At 43.3% G+C, this 26,290-nt stretch overlaps 1 protein-coding gene across 2 annotated transcripts in view; it reads left to right on the top strand.

Annotated features, from left to right (window-relative positions):
* Positions 1-26,290, top strand: part of LOC106571665 (alpha-(1,6)-fucosyltransferase) — a 152,758-nt gene that overhangs the window by 92,271 nt on the left and 34,197 nt on the right. The window contains exons 1-4 of one of the 2 annotated variants that reach the window (XM_014144980.3): positions 99-267; positions 3,055-3,661; positions 14,473-14,594; positions 18,171-18,333. In XM_014144980.3, coding sequence (XP_014000455.1) covers positions 3,459-3,661; positions 14,473-14,594; positions 18,171-18,333 — 488 coding nt within the window. In that variant the 5' untranslated portion in view covers positions 99-267; positions 3,055-3,458. Of the gene's footprint in view, positions 1-98; positions 268-3,054; positions 3,662-14,472; positions 14,595-18,170; positions 18,334-26,290 lie in introns of those variants that run through there. The other variant, XM_014144979.3, reaches the window with a different exon arrangement.

The following is a 26,290-nucleotide window of genomic DNA, read 5'->3' as shown; positions in this document are numbered from 1 at the left end:
CCACTTAACCAGCATGGCTATCAAAGCATTCTTCAGCGATATGCCAGTCCATCTGGTTTGCATTTAGACGGACTATCATTTGTTTTTCAACAGGACAATGACCCAAAACACACCTCCAGGCTGTGTAAGGGCTATTTGACCAAGAAGGAGAGTGACAGAGTGCTGCATCAGATGACATGGCCTTAACAATCACCCGACCTCAACCCAATTGAGATGGTTTGGGATGAGTTGAACCGCAGAGTGAAGGAAAAGCAGTGCTCAGCAAATGTGAGTACTCCTTCAAGACTGTTGGAAAAGCATTCCATACTCCAACCCTCCCTTGCTCCAATTAGAGGCCTCGGAGCATGGTAGTATACATATTGAGAAATACCCATAGATTACTAGGCTACTTCTACTGTAGAAGGAAATGAGAATACATATTATTCACTATTTGAACAAAGTAGATTTCATGGCATAGGTTGTGATTTTCTCCCATATTCCAAAAGGTATCACTTAGCCTAAACCTATATGTGAAACGCAAGCGTCTGAAGAGTGTCACCTCTCCTTTCACCTCATATTCACATCAACAATGTCTGTATTGAACCATTGAATCAGACAGCATAGAAGGCAGCCTTCCATTTCAGTTATAGTTTCCATCTATTCTATTGTACTAAAGTCATTGTAACCTACTGATACACAGTATGCCGCTAGCTTCTCCTGCTTATTTTGTATGTGTTTTAGAGAAATATTAGCAAATAGCAAATATTGGCCTGTGCTATGGTGAATTCTGGCACTGAGGGTAGTGTGTTCCCTCTCTATTTACCATTTTTTATTGTCTGGGGTAGCAAGGGTTCATAGTCATTGTTGTGCTAATCTCTGTTAACCCAGAAGTAAAATCTCACATAATTTGGTCAGCTGCATGAATAACTTCTGTGTTCATACATGTTAGAAATTGAGAGTTCTCCACCCTCGCATCCCCCCCCCCCCCCCCCTTTCTAATCTGTGTGGGCACAGCGCTAAGCATTCGAGTCAAAGCAGTTGAAGCACCGCCTTCGCCCCAATCCTGATACGGCCAAACAACCTGTGACGAAAACCCCACAACCAGAACTAATGCTGCTCGTTATCTCACGCATCCCGATCAGTCCCAGCAGATTCTTCTACAAGCACAATCTGCCCACGGGAGATTAACGTCTTGCCAAAGCACCAGCAGATCTTTTTTGAAGGCTGTGTCAGGAGAAACACTAGCCTGGTTCCAGATCTGTTTGTACTGTATGTCAAAGAGCATATATGACATGGCCATACAGCCAAACAAATCTGGGACCAGTGCTACTGTGGTGCTCACCCTGACCCGGTCCAAGCCCACTTAACACAATCTTCATTACTACTCCAGCCAGACAACCTGTCTCCCTTATAACATGATGACGAGTGATTCACAGTCCCCCTCCACCAAGCAAATGCATTAGCTGGCAGCAGCTACTCCTCGCACTGCTTATTTCCCATAATAAAAACACAGCTCAGCATTATCCTAGCCCTGCATACAGTACGTCAACCTGTCCTTATGTCAGCTCGTGTTAGTCACAACAACAGTGCAGAGCCGCCACGGAGCACGGTGGCACGATATCATTTTGGCTCTCAATAGCAGGCCAGAAGGACTAGTCGGCCATTACGACTTGTTGTGTGTGGGAAGATCTCAAGTGTGTTCTCCTTGCGTCATCTCTCTTTGCTCGCCTACTTCTCAAAACCAATTGGATGAGAAAGCCAGATGTCCTTCCCGTTTGACCTTTCGCCTCCAATGGGTTTTGAGAAGTAGACAAGGAGAGAGGATGCGAGGAGTAAGCAATTGAGATTCTCCCTGTGTGTATGACCGCAGCTGTGTTCAGGAGGGTTGTCAGTGAAGCATGAAGGGCCTACATGGCACCACTTATGTCCTACATGCCAACTACGCAGCTCCATAATTCACAAGCTGACGTACACTGGCAGTACAGCTAACCTACTTATGTGTTTCCACGCTAATCCCAGGTGATACTGTCTCACGCTGAATACGCATGCAGAACCACACCCACGATCACCCACACACACACATCCTAGTGAGACCACTCATACAGATAGGCACGCACACATGACATTCCCTGTCATGTCTCAAAGCACGGTCCATACACAGCATCTGTAAGTCCAGTGCTTTGTTGGGTTTGGGAGTTGATAGAAAAGGTGTGTATTGTCATAAACGTCCATCTCTCTCATACACAATGTCAAGTCTCTCTCTCTCTCTCTCTCTCTCTCTCTCTCTCTCTCTCTCTCTCTCTCTCTCTCTCTCTCTCTCTCTCTCTCCTCTCTCTCTCTCTCTCTCTCTCTCTCTCTCTCTCTCTCTCTCTCTCTCTCTCTCATTCATATATATATATATATGTGGGGGAGGTGAAGTGATGATACAGGGATTTTCTCCACATGCTCCATTGGGCTCGTCACATCACCTTGACAGTGTTCGCACTTCGTCACGATGGCAGTGGGAGTGTACAGGGGAAAACCAAGGGAGCGGCCGGGGTTTTAGAAATCACCATGGGAAGTCATTAGCCATTAGGCTTATCCATGCCTAAAAGTGAGAGGAGAAAGAGAGTGGGAGAGGCAGAGAAAGGAAAGAGTGAGTGTTAAAGAAAGAAGAGAGAGTGTGAGAGTGAGTGAGAGAGAGAGAGATATCCCAGTCTCTCTGCCTCCTCATCACAGTGCATTGTGTTTCTCATCACGCTGGAAATGTAAATTGCGGTGTCATGCTGATCAATCCTGAGGGGCTGCTGCTGAGCTTGGGCTCTGTCAGGGCCAGTCAAACAACACATCCACTGTTACACCCAGCAAACTTTGTTCCTCTGAGCTGTGTCTGTGCTTCTCTGGGACTGTCTGTGGCATGTCTGATGCTCAGCTCTTCTCCCAGGCATATGTCTCTCTGTTTGTCTATCTCCCTCTGTCTATGTGTGTGTGGGTTTGGGTGTGTGTCTGAGCATCCGTCCCTTCGTCTGCCCATCCGTCCGTCCCTTCGTCTTTCTGTCCGTCTGACTACCTCTCTTTCTCTCTCTGTCCCCATAGGAGCCAGGCCAAACACATGAAGTAAACAGGACCGGAGGAAAAGGTGACACGTACAGGCCAGGTGCAACCAGCAAGGGGCAAGGAGTGGAACGATAAACACACTGTCACCAAGGAGCACGAAAAAACAGGAGGTGGAGACCCCTGCAGGACAGGACAGAAACAACAACAAGGAGCCTTAGTCGGTCAGTGAACCCTCTGAGGAGAAAAACATGCTCTAGCACAAGGAGAGGGGACTGGTCGGAATCCTCACCAAAGAAACACCCAATCGTATCCCCTTTCACGCCACAAAACCCCTCGTCTCTCTTACTACCTCCCTCCCCCTGCCCTGCGGTGCCAGCGAGGATGCCCAGGTGGGTATTGTGACGGGGCGCGACGGTGTGTATAGGTGGCCAGGCTGAACTACGATGCGGCCCTGGGCGGGCTCGTGGCGCTGGATCACCCTGGTGTTGCTGGCGTGGGGCACGCTGCTCTTCTACATCGGGGGCCATCTGGTGAGGGACAGCGAACACCCTGAGAGGTCCAGCCGCGAGCTATCTAAGATCCTGGCCAAACTGGAGCGCCTCAAGCAGCAGAACGAGGACCTGAGACGCATGGCAGAGTCCCTCAGGTAACTACCCGGAGGGGGGGATGTGTGTGTAGAGGGGGGTAGATGGGGGGGTGTTAGTCTGTGTCTGATTTGTGTGCGTTTGTGTGTGTTTATTGGCATATGTGTGTTTGTGTGTGTGTGTATGAGGGCCTGGATGAGGGCCTGCATTAGTCATAAGTCCAGCTGTAGGTGCAGCTTTCAGAGTCCTCCTGTGATATCCTCAATTGCTTTGAAGCACACACACTTCAGACAGCTGGTCTCCGATTAAATCCCTTGCTTTTGTAATTATTCAGTATTGGCTTGAAAGCAAAGGTAGGATTCATGGCACCAAAACAAGTCCAGCCTTCAAACAGGCACTGTCCAGATGGGTCTCAGTCAGAGACAGTGCATTTCTTGTGTTTGTTGTTATTGAACAGCTAGAGCCAGCGCTCTGGGACCAGTCAGTCTACTCTGTTAGAGCAGGTCAGGACCAGTGTTACCATACAGCGTCATAATTGTGCTGTCTTGCTAAAGTCCCACTAAGCTATATAGCTAAGAATCAGAGATGACATGCCAGAGCTATGAGGCTGGGTGGATGGGTATGTATGTGTGTAGCGGTGAGTCTGAACTGATGCAGGCCCGAGCCAGGAGACCGCTGCGGAGATGTGTCTTAACTGCGTAATAAGAGAGGCCCTGCCCTTCTCCACCACCTAACTGCTGGCACAGACTTGGACCAGGGCCTTTGTGTGTGTGTGTGTTTGTGACAGCCGGCCTGAGCGGTGTGGCTCTTACCACCTAGTTGTCACTAACTGACATATTCACTGTTTGACTAACTTACTATATACACTGACTGTACAAAACATTAAGCCCGTCCTAATATTGAGTTTTTCCCTCAGAACAGCCTCAGTTCGTCAGGGCATGGACTCTACATAGGATGCTGGCCCATGTTGACTCCAATGCTTCCCACAGTTGTGTCAAGATGGCTGGATGTCCTTTGGGGGGTGGTGGACCATTCTTGATACACACGGGCATGAAAAGCCCAGTCGCGTTGCAGTTCTTGACACACACAAACCGGTGCGCCTGGCACCTACTACCATACCCTGTTCAAAGGCACTTACATTTTTTGTCTTGCCCATTCACCCTCTGAAAGGCACACATACACAAAACATGTCTCAAGGCTTAAAAACTATTCTTTAACCTGCCTCTTCCCCTTCATCTACACTGATTGAAGTAGTGTAACATCATTTTCATGTTTGTGCTTTTCTTATAACTAATTTCTGTGTTCTATTCATGTGCTGTTCTATAAACCAATTTCTGTGTTCATTCAAGTGACTCACTGTACAAATCCTCACTATCAGTAGCTGCAATTTGGCAGTACGCCCAGACCTTGTTTTGAGAACGAACTAAAGATATCTCAGTATCAAGGTCTCAGCTTAGAGAGAAGACGCCTCGTGAGATATTGGTCAGTCACATGAATGAAACAAAACGGTAATGACTAATTAATTATGCTAAATCATGCAAATATAACTTGTCTGTGTATAGCCGTATATAAGGCAAACTGCTGGGACTGCCCAGGCAGAGCTTCTGATTAACATGTGTACTATGGCGCATTGAGATAGTTGGAACCTCTCCAGCATGCTGACAAATAGACAATGATTCATTTAAGATTGACTTCGAGTGTCCCCGTGTAAGAATTTCCACAACAGTGGATTTAACATTTGGCATCATTAAGGGATCATAGACTGACCAGGTGAATCCAGGTGAATGCTATGTCATGGAAGAGCAGGTGTTGTTTATGTTTTGTACACTCAGCGTATGTCACCAACTCACTGACTGACTGAGTGAGTGAATTATGGCTGACTGACTAGTTTCAGGTTGACTACAATGCCTGGATAGGTGTTTAACACGTTGTGTTTAATATATCAGCTAACCCCATCACATGATATAGAAATCGGGTGTCAGACTGTGGAGTTGATGACGTGGCACACGACATGTGAGCATGTATTGCAATGTAGTCACCCTGAGGTGCAGCCATTAACTCAGTATCTCACACCTCCACTACATTAACTCCCTCACTGATTTGAGTGACAGGCCGATAGCCCACCCACCAATCACCCAGCAGCACTAATGAGGGGTGAACACAGGATCGGCGTGGCGATCTGCCTCTGGTGCCGCCCTCTCCACAGCTGTCAATCACCTGGTGTGTCTCACACAGAGATGATTACACGTGCAAGTGATATGGCGAGAGAGAAAGAGAGAGAGAATGTGCGTGTTTGTGTGTGCGCGTGTAAAAAACAGGTGGCCAGAGCGATGAGGGCCTGATCGGTCCCCAGGCATGCGGATGGAGAAAGAGAGGGATGATGGATGAGGTGAGGTCTGCACCATGCAGATATTTAGGGATGGGTGGAAGAAGAGGATAGTTAAAGAGAGAGGCGAGCAGTGCAGACACTGTCGTAGCACACACCCCAGCAGGCCCAGCAAGGCAAGGGGCCCACGTCATAAGCCATGATTTTATTTTTTATAGCAGGAAATTAGCTCTTAAACAGCATAATTTTCTCCAGGCCTCATGGCAAAATTTGTAAAATAGAGAGAAACTGAAATACGCCACTGAGTGCAGGTCGCTATGATAACATGGACAGGAGGGAAAGAGAGTGGAGGGAATGACATGGACGAAATGGAATGGAGAGAGATATACAGTCTTCATGCTCAAGCACACAAACAGGGCCGGTTGCAGGCACACACACAGGTCCGGTTGCAGGCATAAGGGACATAAGCGGACACTTAGGGCCCCCCCCCCCCCCTTTAAAACTGCTAAAGTTCTCAACCCCATGGCAAAACAAGTAGAATTGCAGGAAATGTACTTTAAAACTAAAACACCATCAAGAGCGTGGCCACTAAAATGTTTTACCGCAAGGTGGGGGACCCCACCCAACCAAATCTCGCTTAGGGCACCCAAAAGGCTAGAGCACACACAGACACAATAAGAAAGAGCTGAATGGTTTTATTGGTTTTTCTCCACAGTGTCCATTGACCATTATCTGTCCATTAGACGGTCTCCTCCTAATGATGTAGACTTATTGGAGTCTGTCAGTCTGACTGTCTGCCTCCACTGAGACTGAGAGACAGATTACTCTATTACTCTGTGTTCTCCATGCAGCAGATCTATAACTGGGCTTTTTGTGCGGCCGTGCGTGCTTGCATGCGTGCGTGCGTGTGTGTATAGCAACAGTCGTCAAATTGTATAAAAGGTCCAAAATACAGTTCTGATAAATGTAACAGCTGCATAATGGAGTAAAACACCTTTTTAAATTAAAAAAATCCATCAAATATTGACTGTATTATAGCACATTCAGTGTATTCGGAAAGTATACAGACTCTTTCCCTTTTTCCACATTTTGTTAAGGTACAGCCTTATTCTAAAATTGATTAAAATGTATTTTTTCCTCATCAATCTACACGCAATACCCCATAATTGCAAAGCTAAAACAGGATACATTTTTGTGCAAATGTAGATCCTCTCAAGCTCTGTCAGGTTAGATGGGGAGCGTCACTGCACAGCTATTTTCAGGTCTCTCCAGAGATGTTTGATCGGGCTCTGGCTTGGCCACTCAAGGACATTCAGAGACTTGTCCCGAAGCCACTCCTGCGTTGTCTTGGCTGTCTGGTTAGGGTCGTTGTCCTGTTGGAAGGTGAACCTTCACCCCAGTCTGAGGTTCTGAGCGCTCTGGAGCAGGTCTTCATCAAGGAACTCTGTACATTTCTCCGTTCATCTTTCCCTCGATCCTGACTAGTCTCCCAGTCCCTGCCACTGACAAACTTCCCCACAGCATGATGCTGCCACCACCATGCTTTAATGTAGGGATGGTGCCAGGTTTCCTCCAGACATAACAATTGGCATTCAGTGCCTTTTGGCAAACCCCAAGCGGGCTGTCATGTGCCTTTTACTGAGGAGTGGCTTCCGTCTGGCCACTCTACCATAAAGGTCTGATTGGTGGAGTGCTGCAGAGATAGTTGTCCTTCTGTTGGTCAACCATCTCAATTGGGTTGAGGTCGGGTGATTGTGGAGGCCAGTTCATATGATGCAGGAGTGCATCACTCTCCATCTTGGTCAAATAGCCCTTACACAGCCTGTAGGTGTGTTTTGGGTCATTGTCCTGTTGAAAAACAAATGATAGTCCCACTAAGCACAAACCACATGTGATAGCGTATCACAGCAGAATGCTGTGGAAACCATGCTGGTTAAGCGTGCCTTGAATTCGAAATAAATGAATGACAGTGTCACCAGCAAAGCACCCGCCACACCTGCTCACTTACTCTGCCTCTCAAAAAGACACAGCGGTTGGAACCAAAAATCTCAAATTTGGACTCAACCGACCAAAGGACAGATTTCCACCGGTCTAATGTCCATTGCTCGTGTTTCTTCTTCATATTGGCGTCCTTTAGTATTGGTTTCTTTGCAGAAATTCAACCATGAAGGCCTGATTCACACAGTCTCTTGTGAACAGTTGATGTTGAGATGTGTCTGTTACTTGAACTCTGTGAAGCATTTATTTGGCCTGCAATCTGAGGTGCAGTTAACTCTAATGAACGTATCCTCTGCAGCAGAGGTAACTGGATCTTCCTTTCCTGTGGCGGTCCTCATGAGAGCCAGTTTCATCATAGTGCTTGATGGTTTTTGCAACTGCACTTGATGGAACTTAAAAAGTTCTTGACATTTTCCGTATTGACTTACCTTCATGTCTTAAAGTAATGATGGACTGTCATTTCTCTTCGCTTATTTGAACTGTTCTTGCCATAATATGGACTTAGTCTTTTACCAAATATGGCTATCTTCTGTATACCACCCCTACCTTGTCACAACACAACTGATTTGCTCAAACACATTAAGAAGGAATGAAATTCCACAAATTAACTTTTAACTTCTCTCTTCTGTGTTATAGTCTCATACATTATGTTAACCTCTCTAGGGAAGGTGGGACGAAATCGTCCCACCTACGTAACAGCCAGTGGAATCCTGTGGCGCGTTATTCAAATACCTTAGAAATGCTATTACTTCAATTTCTCAAACATATGACTATTTTACACAATTTTAAAGACAAGACTCTCGTTAATCTAACCACACTGTCCGATTTCAAAAAGCAAAACATTAGATTATGTCAGCAGAGTACCCAGCCAGAAATAATCAGACACCCATTTTTCAAGCTAGCATATAATGTCACAAAAACCCAGAAGACAGCTAAATGCAGCACTAACCTTTGATGATCTTCATCAGATGACACGCCTAGGACATTATGTTATACAATACATGCATGTTTTGTTCAATCAAGTTCATATTTATATCAAAAAACAGCTTTTTACATTAGCATGTGACGTTCAGAACTAGCATACCCCCCGCAAACTTCCGGTGAATTTACTAAATTACTCACGATAAACGTTCACAAAAAACATAACAATTATTTTAAGAATTATAGATACAGAACTCCTTTATGCACTCGCTATGTCCGATTTTAAAATAGCTTTTCGGTGAAAGCACATTTTGCAATATTCTGAGTAGATAGCCCGGCATCACAGGGCTAGCTATTTAGACACCCACCAAGTTTAGCCCTCACCAAAGTCAGATTTACTATAAGAAAAATGTTATTACCTTTGCTGTTCTTCGTCAGAATGCACTTCCAGGACTTCTACTTCAATAACAAATGTTGGTTTGGTTCAAAATAATCCATAGTTATGTTCAAATATCCTCTGTTTTGTCGTGTGCAAGACACTATCCGAAGGGTAAAGAAGGGTGACGCGCCCGATGCGTTTCGTGACAAAAAAATTCTAAATATTCCATTACCGTACTTCGAAGCATGTCAACCGCTGTTTAAAATCAATTTTTATGCAATTTTTCTCGTAAAAAAGCGATAATATTCCGTCCGGGAAACCGTGTTTTACTTCAAAGACAGAGAAAATAAAAACATGGGGTCGCCTCGTGCACGCGTCTCAGTCTCATTGTCCTCTGATAGACCACTTACCAAAGGCGCTAATGTTTTTCAGGCAGGGGCTGCAAAGACATCATTCAGCTTTTTCCCGGGTTCTGAGAGCCTATGGGAGCCATAGGAAGTGTCACGTTACAGCAAAGATCCTAAGTTTTCAATAAAGAGAGTCAAGAAGCCCAAGGAATGGTCAGAGAGGGCACTTCCTGTACAGAATCTTCTCAGGTTTTTGCCTGCCATATGAGTTCTGTTATACTCACAGACACCATTCAAACAGTTTTAGAAACTTTAGGGTGTTTTCTATCCAAAGCCAATAATTATATGCATATTCTAGTTTCTGGGCAGTAGTAATAACCAGATTAAATCGGGTACGTTTTTTATCTGGCCGTGTAAATACTGCCCCCTAGCCCTAACAGGTTAACAAGGCACACCTGTTAATTGAAATGCATTCCAGGTGACCTCCGGAAGCTGGTTGAGAGAACGCCAAGAGTGTGCAAAGCTGTCATCAAGGCAAAGGGTGGATACTTTGAAGAGTTTCAAATATAAAATATATTTTGATTTGTTTAACACTTTTTTGGTTACTACATGATTCCATATGTGTTATTTCATAGTGTTGATATCGTCACTATTATTATACAATGTAGAAAATAGTAAAAATTAAGAAAAACCCTTGAATGAGTCAGTGTCTAAACTTTTGACTGGTACTGGATATTATGTCCCCGCCACTTCTAAAACCAAAGTTACGCCCCTGATCTAGTCAAACATCAACAGTTTTCTATCCCATGAAGGGGAAAACTTCCTGTAAGTAGACCGTTTTCTCTTCTGTCTTGTCATGTAGTTGCCATGTCAGTGTGTTTAAGCCCCATCGATATATTAACTTTGATAAATCCCCCCCCCCCCCCCCCAAAAAAAAAAAATGGTCCCATGTCTACGATTTACGACTCTACCACTCATGTCTACGATTTACGACTCTACCATCGTTTCATACTTAGTCAATTCCAGGAGAAAAAGTTTGCACAGGTAATCGCATGAATTCTTTCTTGTTACATTTTGAAAGCAATCGGGGAAGTGGCAATTAGCTGACAAATAGATGATCCACTTCTCAAACACAGTCAACTGATAGCAAAGAGATGTGTTTTCTCAGGTGGGCTTGGCTTGAGCCTTGCTAGTGTGTGTGCATGTGTGTGTCTATGTGTGTCCCCCATTGTGTGTCTATAACCTCATTGTGTGTGTATCTTTGTGTCTCTCTGTATGTAAGATCTTATCTCATGACTTGAGTGCTGCCTGTGTGCTCTTGACTGTATTCCTTGTGTGGTGACTCTGGTGAGAGGACTCATTTACTGGGTAATGTCATTAGCCCAGTATGGTTCCACTGAGCAGACACTGCCTGCTACCGCTGCCACTGCCTCCAGACTGAACTCCCGTTGACCTGGTCGTCTCAGGGAAGGCAGGGGCTCTGACACCAACACTAGCCCATTGTGAGAGCTGTCTGTGGGCACAACAACTGTGTAAGCCTGGCCTGAACGGGAGAGATGAGCTGGAGAGAGCTGGAGTCTGGCCGTGTGGGCGTGGATTAGCTCCTACTTCACTTCTAGTGAATTTGAGGTTTGGAGTAATAGGGTATCAAGCACCAGCTGGGATTTTGACTCCAATACACAGCCTTTAACACTTTCTCTCTCTCACACATATATATATCTGGCCTCCTTCCACGGCACCACACAGCACCGTCCTTTTCCATTAATGTTCCCCCTTGATGTAAATTGTATTTATATAGCCCCACTTTCATCTGTGTGATTCTAGCAGTGCTTTACATTCCTATCCATATGTATGTCTCTGCCCAGGTCAGCTCTAAGGTCACCTTTGAAGTCTCGAACAGAGAAGGTAAATGGAATATTTCCTACAGAAATATGTATGCAGTACCATTATTCGTCTCATACATTATTCGCCCCCCCCCGTTTAAACTGCTGTATCCAGCTCTGATCTTAATGTGACTCCTAACTCCATGGTTACCAGGCAGAGGCGAGCCAATGAGGAGGCAGCGGGCAGCGTTTCCGAGGGAACGGGGGCTGTGCGTGCGGAATCTCACCTGCTTTCCGCCTCAGTGGCCGTTGCCGCGGGGCTCCCTGCTCCCTCATTCTCAGCCTGTCCTTCTTTCACTCAGACTGAACAGTGTTCTTCATTCCTCTCTCTCCCCTACGCTATCTCTCTCCCGTTTCATTAAACGAAGGCCTAGATTCAATCAGAATGCGGAAGATCCGGGTTATAGCGTAATTTACATTTAATCAGTAATTTCTGATTGAGTGGACATAGTGTTCACCGTGAATGTGGTCTCAGCGATTTTAAGGAACATTGCCTTTACTGTGAAACATGCATAGAAGACAATGCAGGATTGGATTGTGCCATTTTACATATTTTACCCTCCAAGTTACCCTGCCTAGCCTCAGCTCTGTTTGTCCTTAGAGACAACAGTATAGCACATATTCATGTCAGGGATCCTTTGAGCACTTTATGTTTGTTTCATGTGTATTCTGTCAGTGGTAGGTCGTCTTTGGTGTTGTTGCTATGTTTGCATTCATGTTGTGTCTTTGTCTCTGTTTACGTCTGTTGTCTGTGGCTGCAGGTGTCAACTATTTGACGTCTTTCTGTTAGCATCTGAGCTAGCAGTAGACACATGTTATGCTTGTTAGCCTTTGTTAGCATCACATAGAGTGAGTGCTGTAAGGATTTGTGTCTCTAGTCGGAGGTGCTACGCTGTGGAACTACAAACTTGTTTGCCTCTTCATTCCAGGATCCTCATGGGGTATTTTCGGTAATGTAGAGCATTCAGAATGTTGCAGATAGAAATGTAACATATAGAGCTGTAATCAGAGGCTCTCTTTAAACGAAATGATGATATATTCTACAGGACAGAGAATAATGTTATATCATAGTCTACATGAATTTCTATCTGAACATTCTGCAAGTTGCATCGTCATGAACAAGCCCCCAGCCCTTGTTCCTACGTGATCGCGTGAGCTGGGCAGTAAGGTGGTGACCTCTGGGACTTCCTCTCATTGTCTTCTTACAGTGTGGTCACATGTTCATAATGTTACACATAGAAATGTAATGAATACGCTTCTTCTAACTCAACGTTCTGTAACGTTGCACAATTCTGAGCTGACCCCTGACCTTGAAGGGGGAAAACACACGTAATGGGTCTTCCTTCGTAAGACCTTCGTCAGACTCAGGCAAGTGAAACAGCCCTTTCTCAAGTTTCTGCGACTCGGGGAGAGTTGGAAGATCCTTTCACAACTAATATCACGGGGGATTTTTGAAAGGTTAACCTTGTCCCTTATCCACTGCTGCCCAAATGTGAACTTCAAGTGGTTATTCATCAGTCCTTTTTTCATTTCTTGGTTTCTTTACTCCCCCACTGCTGTTAGCTTAGTTCCCTGATGTGTGTGTGCATGTTTTATAATGACGATATAAGGTTATAGACCCATGTTACTGTAAAAGTCTCCTCCTTCTGCCTGACAGCTTCTGATGTTCCCCACTCAGGGAGCAAATTGAGTTTGCATGCCTTGATGACTCATTAGCAAAGCCTCTGTCTCGGTTCACGAATGACTGGATGTGTCTGGTCGCACTTGGAGCTGTTTCTATTAATATTTTCATATAGGTATTAATGTATTAGATAGCGTTAAGGCATTTTAATTTGCCATCATGATTGAAGATGAAGTGTCTGTGTTTGTGTGTGTGTGTGTTTGTGCATGCGCGCACATTCGTGGCTATGTGTAATCTGTGTGTTATGAAAAAGAGGACAACCTTTTCATGAAGTAATTGAGATGCTCAGGAAATGGTATCAAGTGAGACATTTCCAGCCACTAGAGCACACTGTATGTAGCATTGAACTGTGGTACACCTTAAAGTCTACGGCTCGCCTAAAATATCCCTATTCATTTATTTAATGGTAATGACCTCCATCTCATCTGATCCATGTTTTATGGATGACATTTTATTTGAACTATTTTCATAGTTCCTTACTCATGATGATTAATTTGTGTGTACCCCTTTAAGAAAGCAAAATAATTGTTGAATGGTTTGGGCTAAAGACAAGCGGATATCTGCGTTGGATCTGTAAAGATCTAACCATAGACATAAAACCGTGCTCCGTTTGTTTCTATGTCTTAGGACGTGGTACAGCTAATTATAATCAGACTTGCCTATGCTAATGGTTCTCACAGGTGAAGTAAAATTAAAGAAATTACATTGCTCATGATGCGCGCCCCTCATACAATACAATTGTGACAACAGCCTGAGTTCACTGGACTTGAAACAACCATACAGATGTAACCGTGTGCCATTTCATGTATTATCCGAGCGTCACTGGTGCTCCCAAGTCAAGATTCCCTGTGCGTTCAACAGGTCACGTTTAGAAGAGAGTGTTCCAAAAAATGTACACGATTAGGAAAAGTTTCACGGCACACCGGTTGAAAACCACTGCATTATACTTTACAAATACTCATTAGTGCGAAGCGAGCAATGTAGGCTACATTTTAAATGGGCTGAAAGGCGGCCTGAACGTAATTTAAATTGTAATTAGCAATTAAGCTTTGCAAGATTTTCAGCTGCAAATTTGCTAAGCTCACTGAAATACTGTGCTGTTGAACACTCTTTGATGCATGCTCACATTTAATCAAGACTGCCACAAAGAGCTACACACGCACACACACACACACACACACACACACACACACACACACACACACACACACACACACACACACACTGTACAAGAGCTGTAACTCATATACTAACCCAGCTGAGAAAGATGATGAAACACACGCACATCCACACACTCCCATACCCATTGCTCTCTCTCACCCTCATCTCTTGTTGTAGGATACCTGAGGGCAAAGTAGAAGAGGGAGGGGCCCTGGCTGTGGGGAGACTACGCTCCCTGGAGGACCAGCTGACCAGAGCCAAGCAGAAGATCCACAGCTTCCAGAGACTGACCGGAGATGGTGAGCAGAACAGCAGGACCTGGGAAGGACATGTCGGGGGAGAAAAGAGGAAAGCTGTGGGAGAGTCCCACATAGGAAGGGGTGACCAGGTTGAACTGTACCTATAGGATCAGTTGGAATGAAGTCAAATAGGTCAGGCTAATCCAATGCTATGTTAGCAGCTAATCTCAGCTGACAGGAAAAATGTGTGTGTGTGTGTGTGTGTGTGAGTATGCTTTTTTTAAAGCTTGCATCTGTGTGTGTCTAAAAAAGTGAACGTCAGGAGGGTAGGGTAGTTGCTAGGTGAGTGGGTAAACGTGGGAATGTAATAGAATTAGTGTGAGAGAGAGAGCAATACAACAATTTTGAAGCAAAAGGAGAAAATCTAATATCTGGGAGAAAAAAACCCTTTGTGCCATATTAGCTGCAAAATATGTAGCTTCCTGCCCCACACCGTAGGGACAGACAGTGGAACGACCAACCAGAGCAATAACATTTCTACCTGTGTCTTTCTCACTATTTCATTATTGTCCTCGTTCCTTTCTTACTGTAGTGTCCTGTTAAATGTTACTACTCATTGAGTATTATTATTTTTCCTATTATGATCTATCTGCGTCATCATTGATTCTATGTGTGTCCATATGTTTGCTTTGGCAATGTATGTGGAAATACTTTTCAATTACTATACATAATTCGTGCAACTAATAGAATGTTATATATATGGGGGATACAATCTTCCCAGCTCTGCAGATTTTGCTGTGAGGAGGCAGAGTCATTAGATCATTTATTTTGGTATTGTCTGTATGTAGCTCATTTTTGGTCACAGGTCCAGGAATGGCTGAAGAATTGCAACATTTGCCTAGAACTAACCCTGCAGATAGCAATACTGGGTGATTTGAAAAGCCATAATCAAGTCAATCAATAATATAATAATTATTCTAGCAACAACAAAAAAAAATGTTACAATATGTAGAAGCTATGAGAATAGAAAGGTTCAGTACTTTTGTGAAGCATCGCAGCACAGTTGAAAAATATATGACAAATAGAAATCCAAAATGGATGATGTTAAGAGATACAGTATCTCACAAAAGTGAGTACACCCCTCACATTCTTGTAAATATTTGAATATATCTTTTCATTTGACAACACTGAAGAAATGACACTTTGCTACAATGTAAAGTAGTGAGTGTACAGCTTGTATGACAGTGTAAATTTGCTGTCCCCTCAATAACACAACACACAGCCATTAATGTCTAACCCCCTGGCAACAAAAGTGTCCAAATTGGGCCCAATTAGCCATTTTCCCTCCCCGGTGTCATGTGACTTGTTAGTGTTACAAGGTTTCAGGTGTGAATGGGGAGCAGGTGTGTTAAATTTGGTGTCATCGCTCTCACACTCCCTCATACTGACTGGTCACTGGAAGTTCAAAGAACTCTCTGAGGATCTGAAAAAAAGAATTGTTGCTCTACATAAAGATGGCCTGGGCTATAAGAAGATTGCCAAGACCCTGAAACTGAGCTGCAGCACGGTGGCCAAGACCATACAGTGGTTTAACAGGACAGGTTCCACTCAGAACAGGCCTCGCCATGGTCAACCAAAGAAGTTGAGTGCACGTGCTCAGCGTCATATCCAGAGGTTGTCTTTGGGAAATAGACGTATGAGTGCTGCCAGCATTGCTGCAGAGGTTGAAGGGGTGGGGGGTCAGCCTGTCAGTGCTCAGACCATACGCCGCACACTGCATCAAATTGGTCTGCATGGCTGTCGTCCTAGAAGGAAGCCTCTTCTAAAGATGATGCACAAGAAAACCCGCAAACAGTTTGCTGAAGACAAGCAGACTAAGGACATGGATTACTGGAACCTGTCCTGTGGTCTGATGAGACCAAGATAAACTTATTTGGTTCCAATGGTGTCAAGCGTATGTGCAGCAACCAGGTGAGGAGTACAAAGACAAGTGTGTCTTGCCTACAGTCAAGCATGGTGGTGGGAGTGTCATGGTCTGGGGCTGCATGAGTGCTGCCGGCACTGGGGAGCTACAGCTCATTGAGGGAACCATGAATGCCAACATGTACTGTGACATACTGAAGCAGAGCATGATCCCCTCCCTTCGGAGACTGGGCCGCAGGGCAGTATCCCGATAACGACCCCAAACACACCTCCAAGACGACCACTGCCTTGCTAAAGAAGCTGAGGGTAAAGGTGATGGACTGGCCAAGCATGTCTCCAGACCTAAACCCTATTGAGCATCTGTGGGACATCCTCAAACGGAAGGTGGAGGAGTGCAAGGTCTCTAGCATCCACCAGCTCCGTGATGTCGTCATGGAGGAGTGGAAGAGGACTCCAGTGGCAACCTGTGAAGCTCTGGTGAACTCCATGTCCAAGAGTGTTAAGGCAGTGCTGGAAAATGATGGTGGCCACATAAAATAGACACTTTGGGCCGAATTTGGACATTTTCACTTAGGGGTGTACTCACTTTTGTTGCCAGCGGTTTAGACATTAATGGCTGTGTGTTGTGTTATTGAGGGGACAGCAAATTTACACTGTCATACAAGCTGTACACTCACTACTTTACATTGTAGCAAAGTGTCATTTCTTCAGTGTTGTCACATGAAAAGATTATACTCAAATATTTACAAGAATGTGAGGGGTGTACTCAATTTTGTGAGATACTGTAGATGGGAGGGGTTGAATGGAGCTGAAGGATGAGACTAATAACAAGATAAAAAATGTAAAACATATGGGGTCTGTAAAATGTATATAGGTTCAGAAATGTTGTGAAATAGCACAGTTACAAATAGAAATTCAACTGGATGGACATCAGAAAGACTAAAGGACTAAAAACAAACAAAATATAACTATTGTAAAATAGATTGTCTGTAAAATGTGTATAAGATGTATAAACTGAAGGTAGAAGCCTAAGTGTTATTGTTTATTAGTTTACTCCAATTGGGGGAAGGGTGGTAGGGTTTGCATATGTGTATGTACGGATATATATTTACCTAACAAATATGGGGGATTGGAAATGATGCAGACAATTACGTGATGGAAGCAACAAACTTCCCGCAATATTAAGCTGACCCCCCCCAAATAAAGAAGAAGAAAAAAAAATCTAACTTTTCATAGCAATAAAGCCTTTTGAATTTGAGAGCGGAGGGGCGGAGCCTGAGGGGCAAAGCGAGAAGAGGGAGCAGTAACTTTTCTTCTCTCCTATTTCAGACCATCCTTCCTTAACCTTACTTTATTGTTCTTGACAGTAACCACATAACCGGCTGGCTCTTCCTCCACATGGATCACTCACTTCCTTGTTGTACTGCAGGCTGACCATAGACATTCTATTTCTATGAGGCTGGCTCGGTGAAGTGTGGTGTTCCATCCTGTACGGACAAAACAGATGCGCTAAAACTGCTCTGATCAAAGCAACGCCTTGGGAGGGAGGTTGAGAGGCAGAGATTGAGAAAGCAGACGATCCTGTCTGTTCCTGAAGCTCCCATGTGTTCAATGACAATTCTACCTGTGCTTTCTGCTCATAATAGTTGTTCTATCCCCCCTCGCTCCCTCCCTCCTTCCTCTCTTCCCTCCACCATCCCCACCACCCCTCAGGTCCAGGCCCCACCCAGGAGGAGCTGAGGCGGAGGGTAGAGAACGGTGTGAGGGAGCTCTGGTACTTTGTCCGCAGCGAGGTGAAGAGCCTGGGCCATGTGGAGGCCGGGGAGAGGCCCAGACAGGCTGACACCCTGCTACAAGACCTGGGACACCAGCAGAGGTCAGAGACACACACACACACAGACAGATACAAACACTACATAAACACAAACATGCACACACACTGCAATAACATTTGATTTCACCTCTTAAAAGCCTTCCACAGGCTGGCCCCCCGTCCCGCCACACACACAGAAACAGAAACATGCACACACACTTTTCCTTTCCACTCCTCTCTTCCAGCAGCTCTCTTCCTTTGTGTTGGCCTTGAGCTCACCGAGAGCGGGGAGCGGTTGAGACATGAGACACACGTTCACGTAGTTGATGGGCCCTGTAAGACTGCAGTGCCCCCCAGCCCTCTCTCCCCTCCTCCCTCCCTCCCTCCTTTTCTCTGCCTCCTTGTTGATTTATTGGGTACTTGTAAATGGGGCAATAATTGCTCACCAATTGGAGCGGGTAATCAGTACTCAGGGCTGCTCAGCTCAGCCGCCCGTCAACCCCTGTCTCCAGCCTGCAGCTTCGAAAGTCTGCATCAAGCGCCGGGCAGAGGAAGCCCCCACAAGCCACACAGAAAAGGAGACGGAGCATGCATACAGAAAGACACACAGACACACACACAGACACACACAAGTATACAACCAACAAAAGAAGCCCCCCTCGTCTCCCAAAGCCCACAGGGTCTGTCTGCCTATTCTCCCACACTGTAAAAAAAAAACTGAATATTATTAAGTAACTGGTTCCACAGCCTTTTTGTTTTGTTTACTCAACTCTTCAGTCAGTGTTACCTGAATTTAAAATGTTTAGTTGGCCCAAGTATAGCTCCAACATGAGAACTTAAAATGGGTTTTCTCAAATTGTCTCATAAGTTCATTCAACTACAAATTATTATTTGGGCATCATAACAAAAAAAAGGTTAGGAACTAGTTACACAGGAAATAGCGAAGCGATTAATACATAATGCACCTTTAACCTCTCTAGGGCCGGCGGGACGAAATCGTTGTGGGGACGTCACATTGTGGGGACAAAGATATGTTCCCAAAACAGTTGTGCGGATGATTATACAATATTTATTTTAGGGTGCAAAAAAGATTCACCTGATGTTGCACGAATGTTCCTAGAACACATTTTGTCTGTTCTTTAAAAGGTTCCCAGAATGTTTCATTAGATTGTGGGAACAGTCTGGTGGGAACATTGTTGGGACATCACAAAAGAGATGTTCCCAAAACTGTCCAGTTGTGCAAATGATTATTTATTTTAGGATGCAAAAAACATTCACCTAAAATAATGTGGATAATTTGGAGTAATCCCAATATCATATACATTGAGTGTACAAAACATTAAGGGCACCTGCTCTTTCCATGACATAGACTGATCAGGTGAATCCAGGTGAAAGCTATGATCCCTTATTGATGTCACTTCCACTTCAATCCTTGTAGATGAAGGGGAGGAGACCGGTTAAGAAAGATTTTTAAGCCTTGAGACAATTGAGACATGGATTGTGTAAGTGTGCCATTCAGAGGGTGAATAGGCAAGAAAAAGGTATTTAAGTACCTTTGAATGGGGCATAGTAATAAGTGCTAGAAGCAGCGGTTTGTGTCATGAACTGCAACGCTGCTAGTTTTCTTTTCCCGCTTAACAGTTTCCTGTGTGTATCAAGAATGGTCCACCACTCAAAGGACATCCAGCCAACTTTACACAACTATGGGAAGCATTGGAGTCAACATGGTCCAGCATCCCTGTGGAACGCTTTCAACACCTTGTAGAGTCAATGCCCTGGCGCATTGTGTGTGTGTGGTGGGGGATTCAGAATTTGTCAGGATATGGTGCTTATCTACAAAACTCAAAATATGCATTGGAAATGTTCTGTATTTTATAGAATATATATATATTTAAATGTGTCATGTAAATATAGTCCCGATATGGACCCTTTTCACCTGATGTTACAAGAACGTTCCCAGAAAACATTTTGTTGGAGCATCACATTGTGGGGAAAAAAATATCTTCTCAAAACACAAAAACTGTCCAGTTGTGTGGATGATTCTACAATGTTTGATGCAAACACTTTCACTTGTTGTTGCAAGAATGCTCCTTGAACACATTTCATCTGTTCTTTAAAGGTTGTGGGAATAGGCTGGTGGGAACATTGTGGGCAAATCCAAACGATACATTCACTTGGGGCCGGTTGCTCCAGTTGGGATTTCAAAAGTTGGCCTTAAGGTCGGGCGTATCTACATACGACTTTGGGATCAGAATTTACACATTGCACCGTTAAAAAATAAGACTAGTCATAGCTAAATTCGGCGTAAGCGGCGTGTGTTCATGAGATTTGATGCTTCATAATGATGGTTGCTAGGCAGCACCTGTTACTAGGATGTTTCCCTCCACGTAGCAGTTCTAAAATGTGCGAGGCATGTCACTTCACTTCGCAAAACCCACCACTACGAAAGCACGTTTTCTTAACCACGACTGGATGGGTCAATCAATAATTATGGGAATGAATATCACTGAATGATGAAAATACTGGAATAAAGTAGGCTAATGCCATTGAAGGCATATATCATATTGTTGCTTACTGAAACTCCCAAAGTCATCCTACCATTTTAAATACTTTAAAGAAATAGCTTTAAAGTATTATCAACTATAATGTTTGTACCGTTATGATTGCGACAGCATTAATGCGCTGTTTTGAGACAAGTGTTGGGACTCGTCTTGATAATTCAATCAATGTCAGAATCTCAGTTTGAATATTTGGGTACAGTTAGGCTGGCAAAATGTTAGCCGAATTGAGGTGAGTGTTCATGATTATAATCTTTAGTCTAGTTTTCTTGTCTAACAGTGTAATCCGAAAATCTTGCTAGCATGTTATGTAGCCTACGCTAGCCTAGTATAGCAGGTGGATAATTTAGCTCTTCACTCGCGTAGTAGCCTGTAGGGGCTATATCCCGACTAAAAGCCCTTGACTTGTCTGATAATCAATCAATGTGATTTTGTTTCACTGAATCTCCATCTGTATATTTGGCTATTTGATCTCTGGCTGGGCAAATAAGTGGAGGTGGCAATTCATCTATTAGTTTGCTAATATCTGATCAGACACATTAAAATGCTGTAGCATATACATTTCAATCACAGAAACAAATAAGCGTCGTAGATAATCTATCATGTGTACCACTGCATCAAATCCTAATGACAATCACATTCCTCGGTAATATGCTAGTCAACCAACTAAACTCCTCCAAAGGAACAAGATCATGGTGTTTCAAGCTGGTCTGGAGAGAATTCCAAGACCACGGAGCTGAGTAGCTGAAACGCTTTTTGCCATGATCCGTTCAGATTTTAGGAACCGTTAAAAGTAAGTAGGAGTGAGACCATAACTGATATCTATTTTCTGACCTTAAAGAACAACAGAGAAAGTGGCAGTTTGCCCAAAATGGCCTTAGGCTTCAACATTGGTATACTATGATCTATGTACTGTAGTCAACGAAGACCAGCCAACAGCACTATAGAGATCACAGTGGTGTGTCAAACGCTTTTGGTTGGTAATAAACCTAAGAGCTGCGTGAAACACAGAATCAAGTGCCTTCAGGGTAGTGCTTGAGGTCTGCATATAAATTACATCACTGTAGTCCAAGACAGAGAGGAATGTACACCGTAGCGGCTCTTTCTGGCCTCCAAAGAAAAATGAGCCTCATACCGGTAATAAAACCTATTCTCAACCTGATCTTCTTTACCAGGTTCTCAAGATGAGTAGTGAAGCTCTGCTTCTCATCCAACCAAACGCCCAGATATTTGTACTTCTTGACTTGCTATATGGAATTCCCTTCCAAGGTAGTAATGACATGGTTTTCAGAGTGTTCAGAACAAGCTTCAAGTTGTACAGATTATTTTTGATGTTAAATGCAGTTTGAGATTTTTCAAAAGCCAAAATCAAACTGCTGCAACTTGAATAGAGACAGTGTCATTCGCATTAAACATTTACATCAACTGTCTCAACATGTCTCCCAATGTTGTTGATCTAGATAATAAACAGGGGACCTAAAATGGATCCTTGAGGAACACCTGAGTGCACCTCTATGATGTCAGACTTACAACCATCTGCCTTAGCACACTGGGTTCTAATTGACAGGTATTTCACAAACCACTCTAGAGCATGACCAGTAATCCCAATACACTTCAGTCTCTGCACCAATACAGTATGGTCCACAGTGTCCCATTCCTTTGACAAATCTATGAACCAATCTGATACACAATGCAACTTATCCAGAGCACAGTAAATATCATCCAAACCCTTCAATATTACTGTAACAGTGCTGTGGCTTGTCCTGAAACCTGATTGCATACCACTGAAAATATTGTTTTCCTGGAAGTAGGCCTTAAGCTGCTTATTGACTAGGAACTCCAATACTTTTGCCAAAACAGAATTTAGATGGGCTTATAGTTATTCAGTAGACTGGGGTCACCTCATTTCAAAAGAAGTAGGTAAAATGCTGATTCCCACAACTTGGGGATTTCATTACATTTTATAGTGAGGTTAAAAGTGCATGTTAAAGGGGGAGCAATTATGTCTGCAGCTTATTGTAATAGGCGGGGGTCTAGACCATCAGGGCCAGGGGATTTGTTTGACATCAATTGCTTTCACCGCTCTACGCACCTCTGAGACAGAGAACCTGGAGAAGGAGTGGACAGGGGTATCAGGTCATTTCACAGGGGACTCATTTTGACCTTTAACCCTATCAAATAATCGACCTGCATCAAGAAAATGCTGATTAAAACAGAGGTTCTCAGTTACCACCTACCAGCAGTTGTTTAGAAAGCTGTGCATCTATTTTGAAGAATTATTCAGATTATCAGCAGTAGATTTGAGGTAGTTGTCTGCTTGCAGCTTTCGGGTCAAAGCCACACCCTGATTCCAAAGGTGTTTAAAAGCCATCCAATCTTCAGCCAAATCAGACCTTCTTGCTTTAGCCCACACAGCATTCCATTACCTTATGATTTCAGCTAGTTCATCTGAGAACCAGGGTTGTCTCTGCCCTTAATTCGGTATTGTTTGAAAGGGGCATGCTTGTTGCTGTCACGATCGTGAGGAGAGACAGACCAAGGCGCAGCGTGATTGGAGTTCCACATCTTTATTTTAGCGAAACTTAAACAAACCAAGAAACAAACAACAACCATGAAGTACCGTAGTGCTACATGCACTCACTCAAAACAATATCCCACAAAACACGTGGGGAAAAAGGCTACTTAAATATGATCCCCAATTTGAGGCAACGATTACCAGCTGCCTCTAATTGGGAACCATACAACTCACCAACATAGAAATACAATGACTAGAACATCCCTAGTCACGCTCTGACCAAAACACCAAAGAGAACCAAGGGCTCTCTATGGTCAGGGCGTGACAGTTGCATACATCCTGGAATGCTTTGTGGAAGTAAGAAAAGACAAATTCAACTCTATTGAATTAAAAACAAAATGTAAAAAAACTCTGAATATCAAACTGCTTCCAGTTCTTTTCATGATGATACGTGGAGGTAATTGTAGCAAAATAATGGCAAGTCTATGGGAAAAACACTTCAAGTTCTCCGCATTTAAGAGGCATCAGGCCCTAAAAGCATTACCCTCATTGTAAGATTCAAGGGGAGACAACAGGAACAATAGCAACATGTTCGTTTGCGGCTGATCAATCAATGTGAGAAATAACCATAAAAAGTTTTCTAAGACTAAAATAAAATGCTTATGATGTTGCACTTCTCACAAATAGGCATAAGCTACAATGAAATACCAATAAAGGCCAAGTACACTGTAAAACTGAATAAGTTAGCAGAACTCAATACATTTGTGGCAACTAATTGCTTCGTTTTTGTTGTTATTATGAAACTTAAAAGTATTGATTGGGGCGGCAGGTAGCCTAGGGGTTAGAGCGTTGGACTAGTAACCAAAATGTTGCAAGATCGAATCCCTGAGCTGACAAGGTACAAATCTGTCGTTCTGCCCCTGAACAAGGCAGTTAACCCACTGTTCCTAGACTGTCATTGAAAATAAGAATGTGTTCTTAACTCACTTTCTTAGTTAAATAAACAGTACTTAATAATTTCTGTTAATTAATATACATTTGATTACAGGTAGCTTAATTAAAGTAATTAGAATGAACTTTATTACTATGATCTACAGTAACTTAAAATATAAATAATTGATTTAACTCATTATGTTTAAGTAAACGTAACACACCCCTTTCAAGTAGTTTTACTACAAACTTCATGTTGTATGAACTTAAATACTTACTTCCTAGCCAATAACCTGTAATCAATTATTTTAAGTTGCAACAGCTAATATGTAAATTAAAAACTAGAACTTACTTAAATCAAACGGTAGTTGTGCATCTAATCAAAAACTTTGTGGCAACTGATTGTGTAGGTTTTCTTTAGTAGCACTAACTCAAACAAAATAATTGAAATGTTAAAAAAATTATTTAAAAAACATGTACAAATGAATGCTTTTAAACCAGGAATAATATGGATTTATTGTTGCAGTAACAATAACAGGGTACATTTTTAAAGAGAATACAGTAAAAGGTTTACATGTTAGAGAATATAGTGCAAGGTTCCACAATTAAAGATCACTGAAATATTGACCCCAATCTGTGGAGGTCAGGTTTGGGTCAGTCATTTTCAATTCAGTCGATTTGGTAAGTAAACTGAAATTCTAATATTTTCCTCATTGCCTCATTTGAGGAAAATATTTGAATTTCAGTTCACTTCCTGGATTGACTGAATTGAAAATGGAATTGACCCAACCCTGACAACATGCATGAAAAAAATGTTTGTAAGCCCCAAAATCAACTTGTCAGTGCTAGGCCTTTTCAAGTGCTGTGTGTTAAACAGTGGACAACATGCATGAAAAAAAGTAACAGCGGTAGACCTATTCAAGTGCCATGTTAATAACGGTGGACAACATGCTAATTATCTCAACGCATTTGAGCAAGGAAATAATATAAGGGAAATGGCAGATCTAAGAAGCACCATGACCTACAATTATTAGAACACTTTACAGTAGCACTTCCACCATGGTTGGGGTCAATTCCTTTTCAATTCAGGAAGTAAACTAAAATTTTAATATCAATTCCAATTTTTCTCATTGCCTCCTATAAAATGAAATTAGAACTGGAATTTCAGTTTACTTCCTGAATTGAAATGGAATTGACCCCAACCCTGGTAGAGGTGCTACTGTAATGATGATTAGGGGGTAAGAGAAAGTGTCTTTTGTGGTTCCTTTCGTTAAAAAAAAAAATGCAACAATGTCAACAAATGATAGTTAAGATTTATAGAAGGATTTTCTAAATGAACTCGAACGTGTTGGATAGTTCTTTCGGATAACTGAGATGTAGAGCATAAATCAGACCAAACATTACCCAGGAAAGCATCCGGCAGTCTGGGGAGGTCAATCACCACAACTTCACTCTCCAGGACGACAGAGATCTTGACCGGATTGTAGTGCACTGGAGTTTTGGTATTGTCACCAATGATTGTCAGCAGGGCTACCGGTGAGTCACCAACCTCGGCTACCGGTGAGTCACCAACCTCGGCTACCAGTGAGTCACCAACCTCGGCTACCGGTGAGTCACCAACCTCTGGTTCGTCTGAATCCAGATGAGAATACTAGACAGATATGTTATGTAGCTATATATCTACACTGACTTATGGTTGGCTAGATTGACCATACTCACCCATCTAATCCTCTCAGATCACCTCAGGAGCTAGAGTGGGTTGATTGGGAATGGGCACAATAATACAAAATTACTGGAATGACAGGAAACCTACCTAGCATGTTTTGAAAAATACGGAGACTTACTAGCGCAGCAACACAGGAAGAGCATGGAGAACAGTTGTACACCTTGTGTGGGCATCATGTGTTCCTAAAGGGATACATGAATGTACATTTTATGACATCAGTTTACTAATCTAACCTGGTACCAGAGAAAGATTTCAATATTTAGCCTTAAAATCACTGAGGTCGGTTTCATT

This window comes from Salmo salar, chromosome 15 (genome assembly GCF_965601325.2).
Source record: "Salmo salar chromosome 15, fSalSal1, whole genome shotgun sequence".
Taxonomy (NCBI): domain Eukaryota; kingdom Metazoa; phylum Chordata; class Actinopteri; order Salmoniformes; family Salmonidae; genus Salmo; species Salmo salar.
Note: the sequence above shows the minus strand (reverse complement) of the source record. Positions and strands in the feature narration are given on the sequence as shown.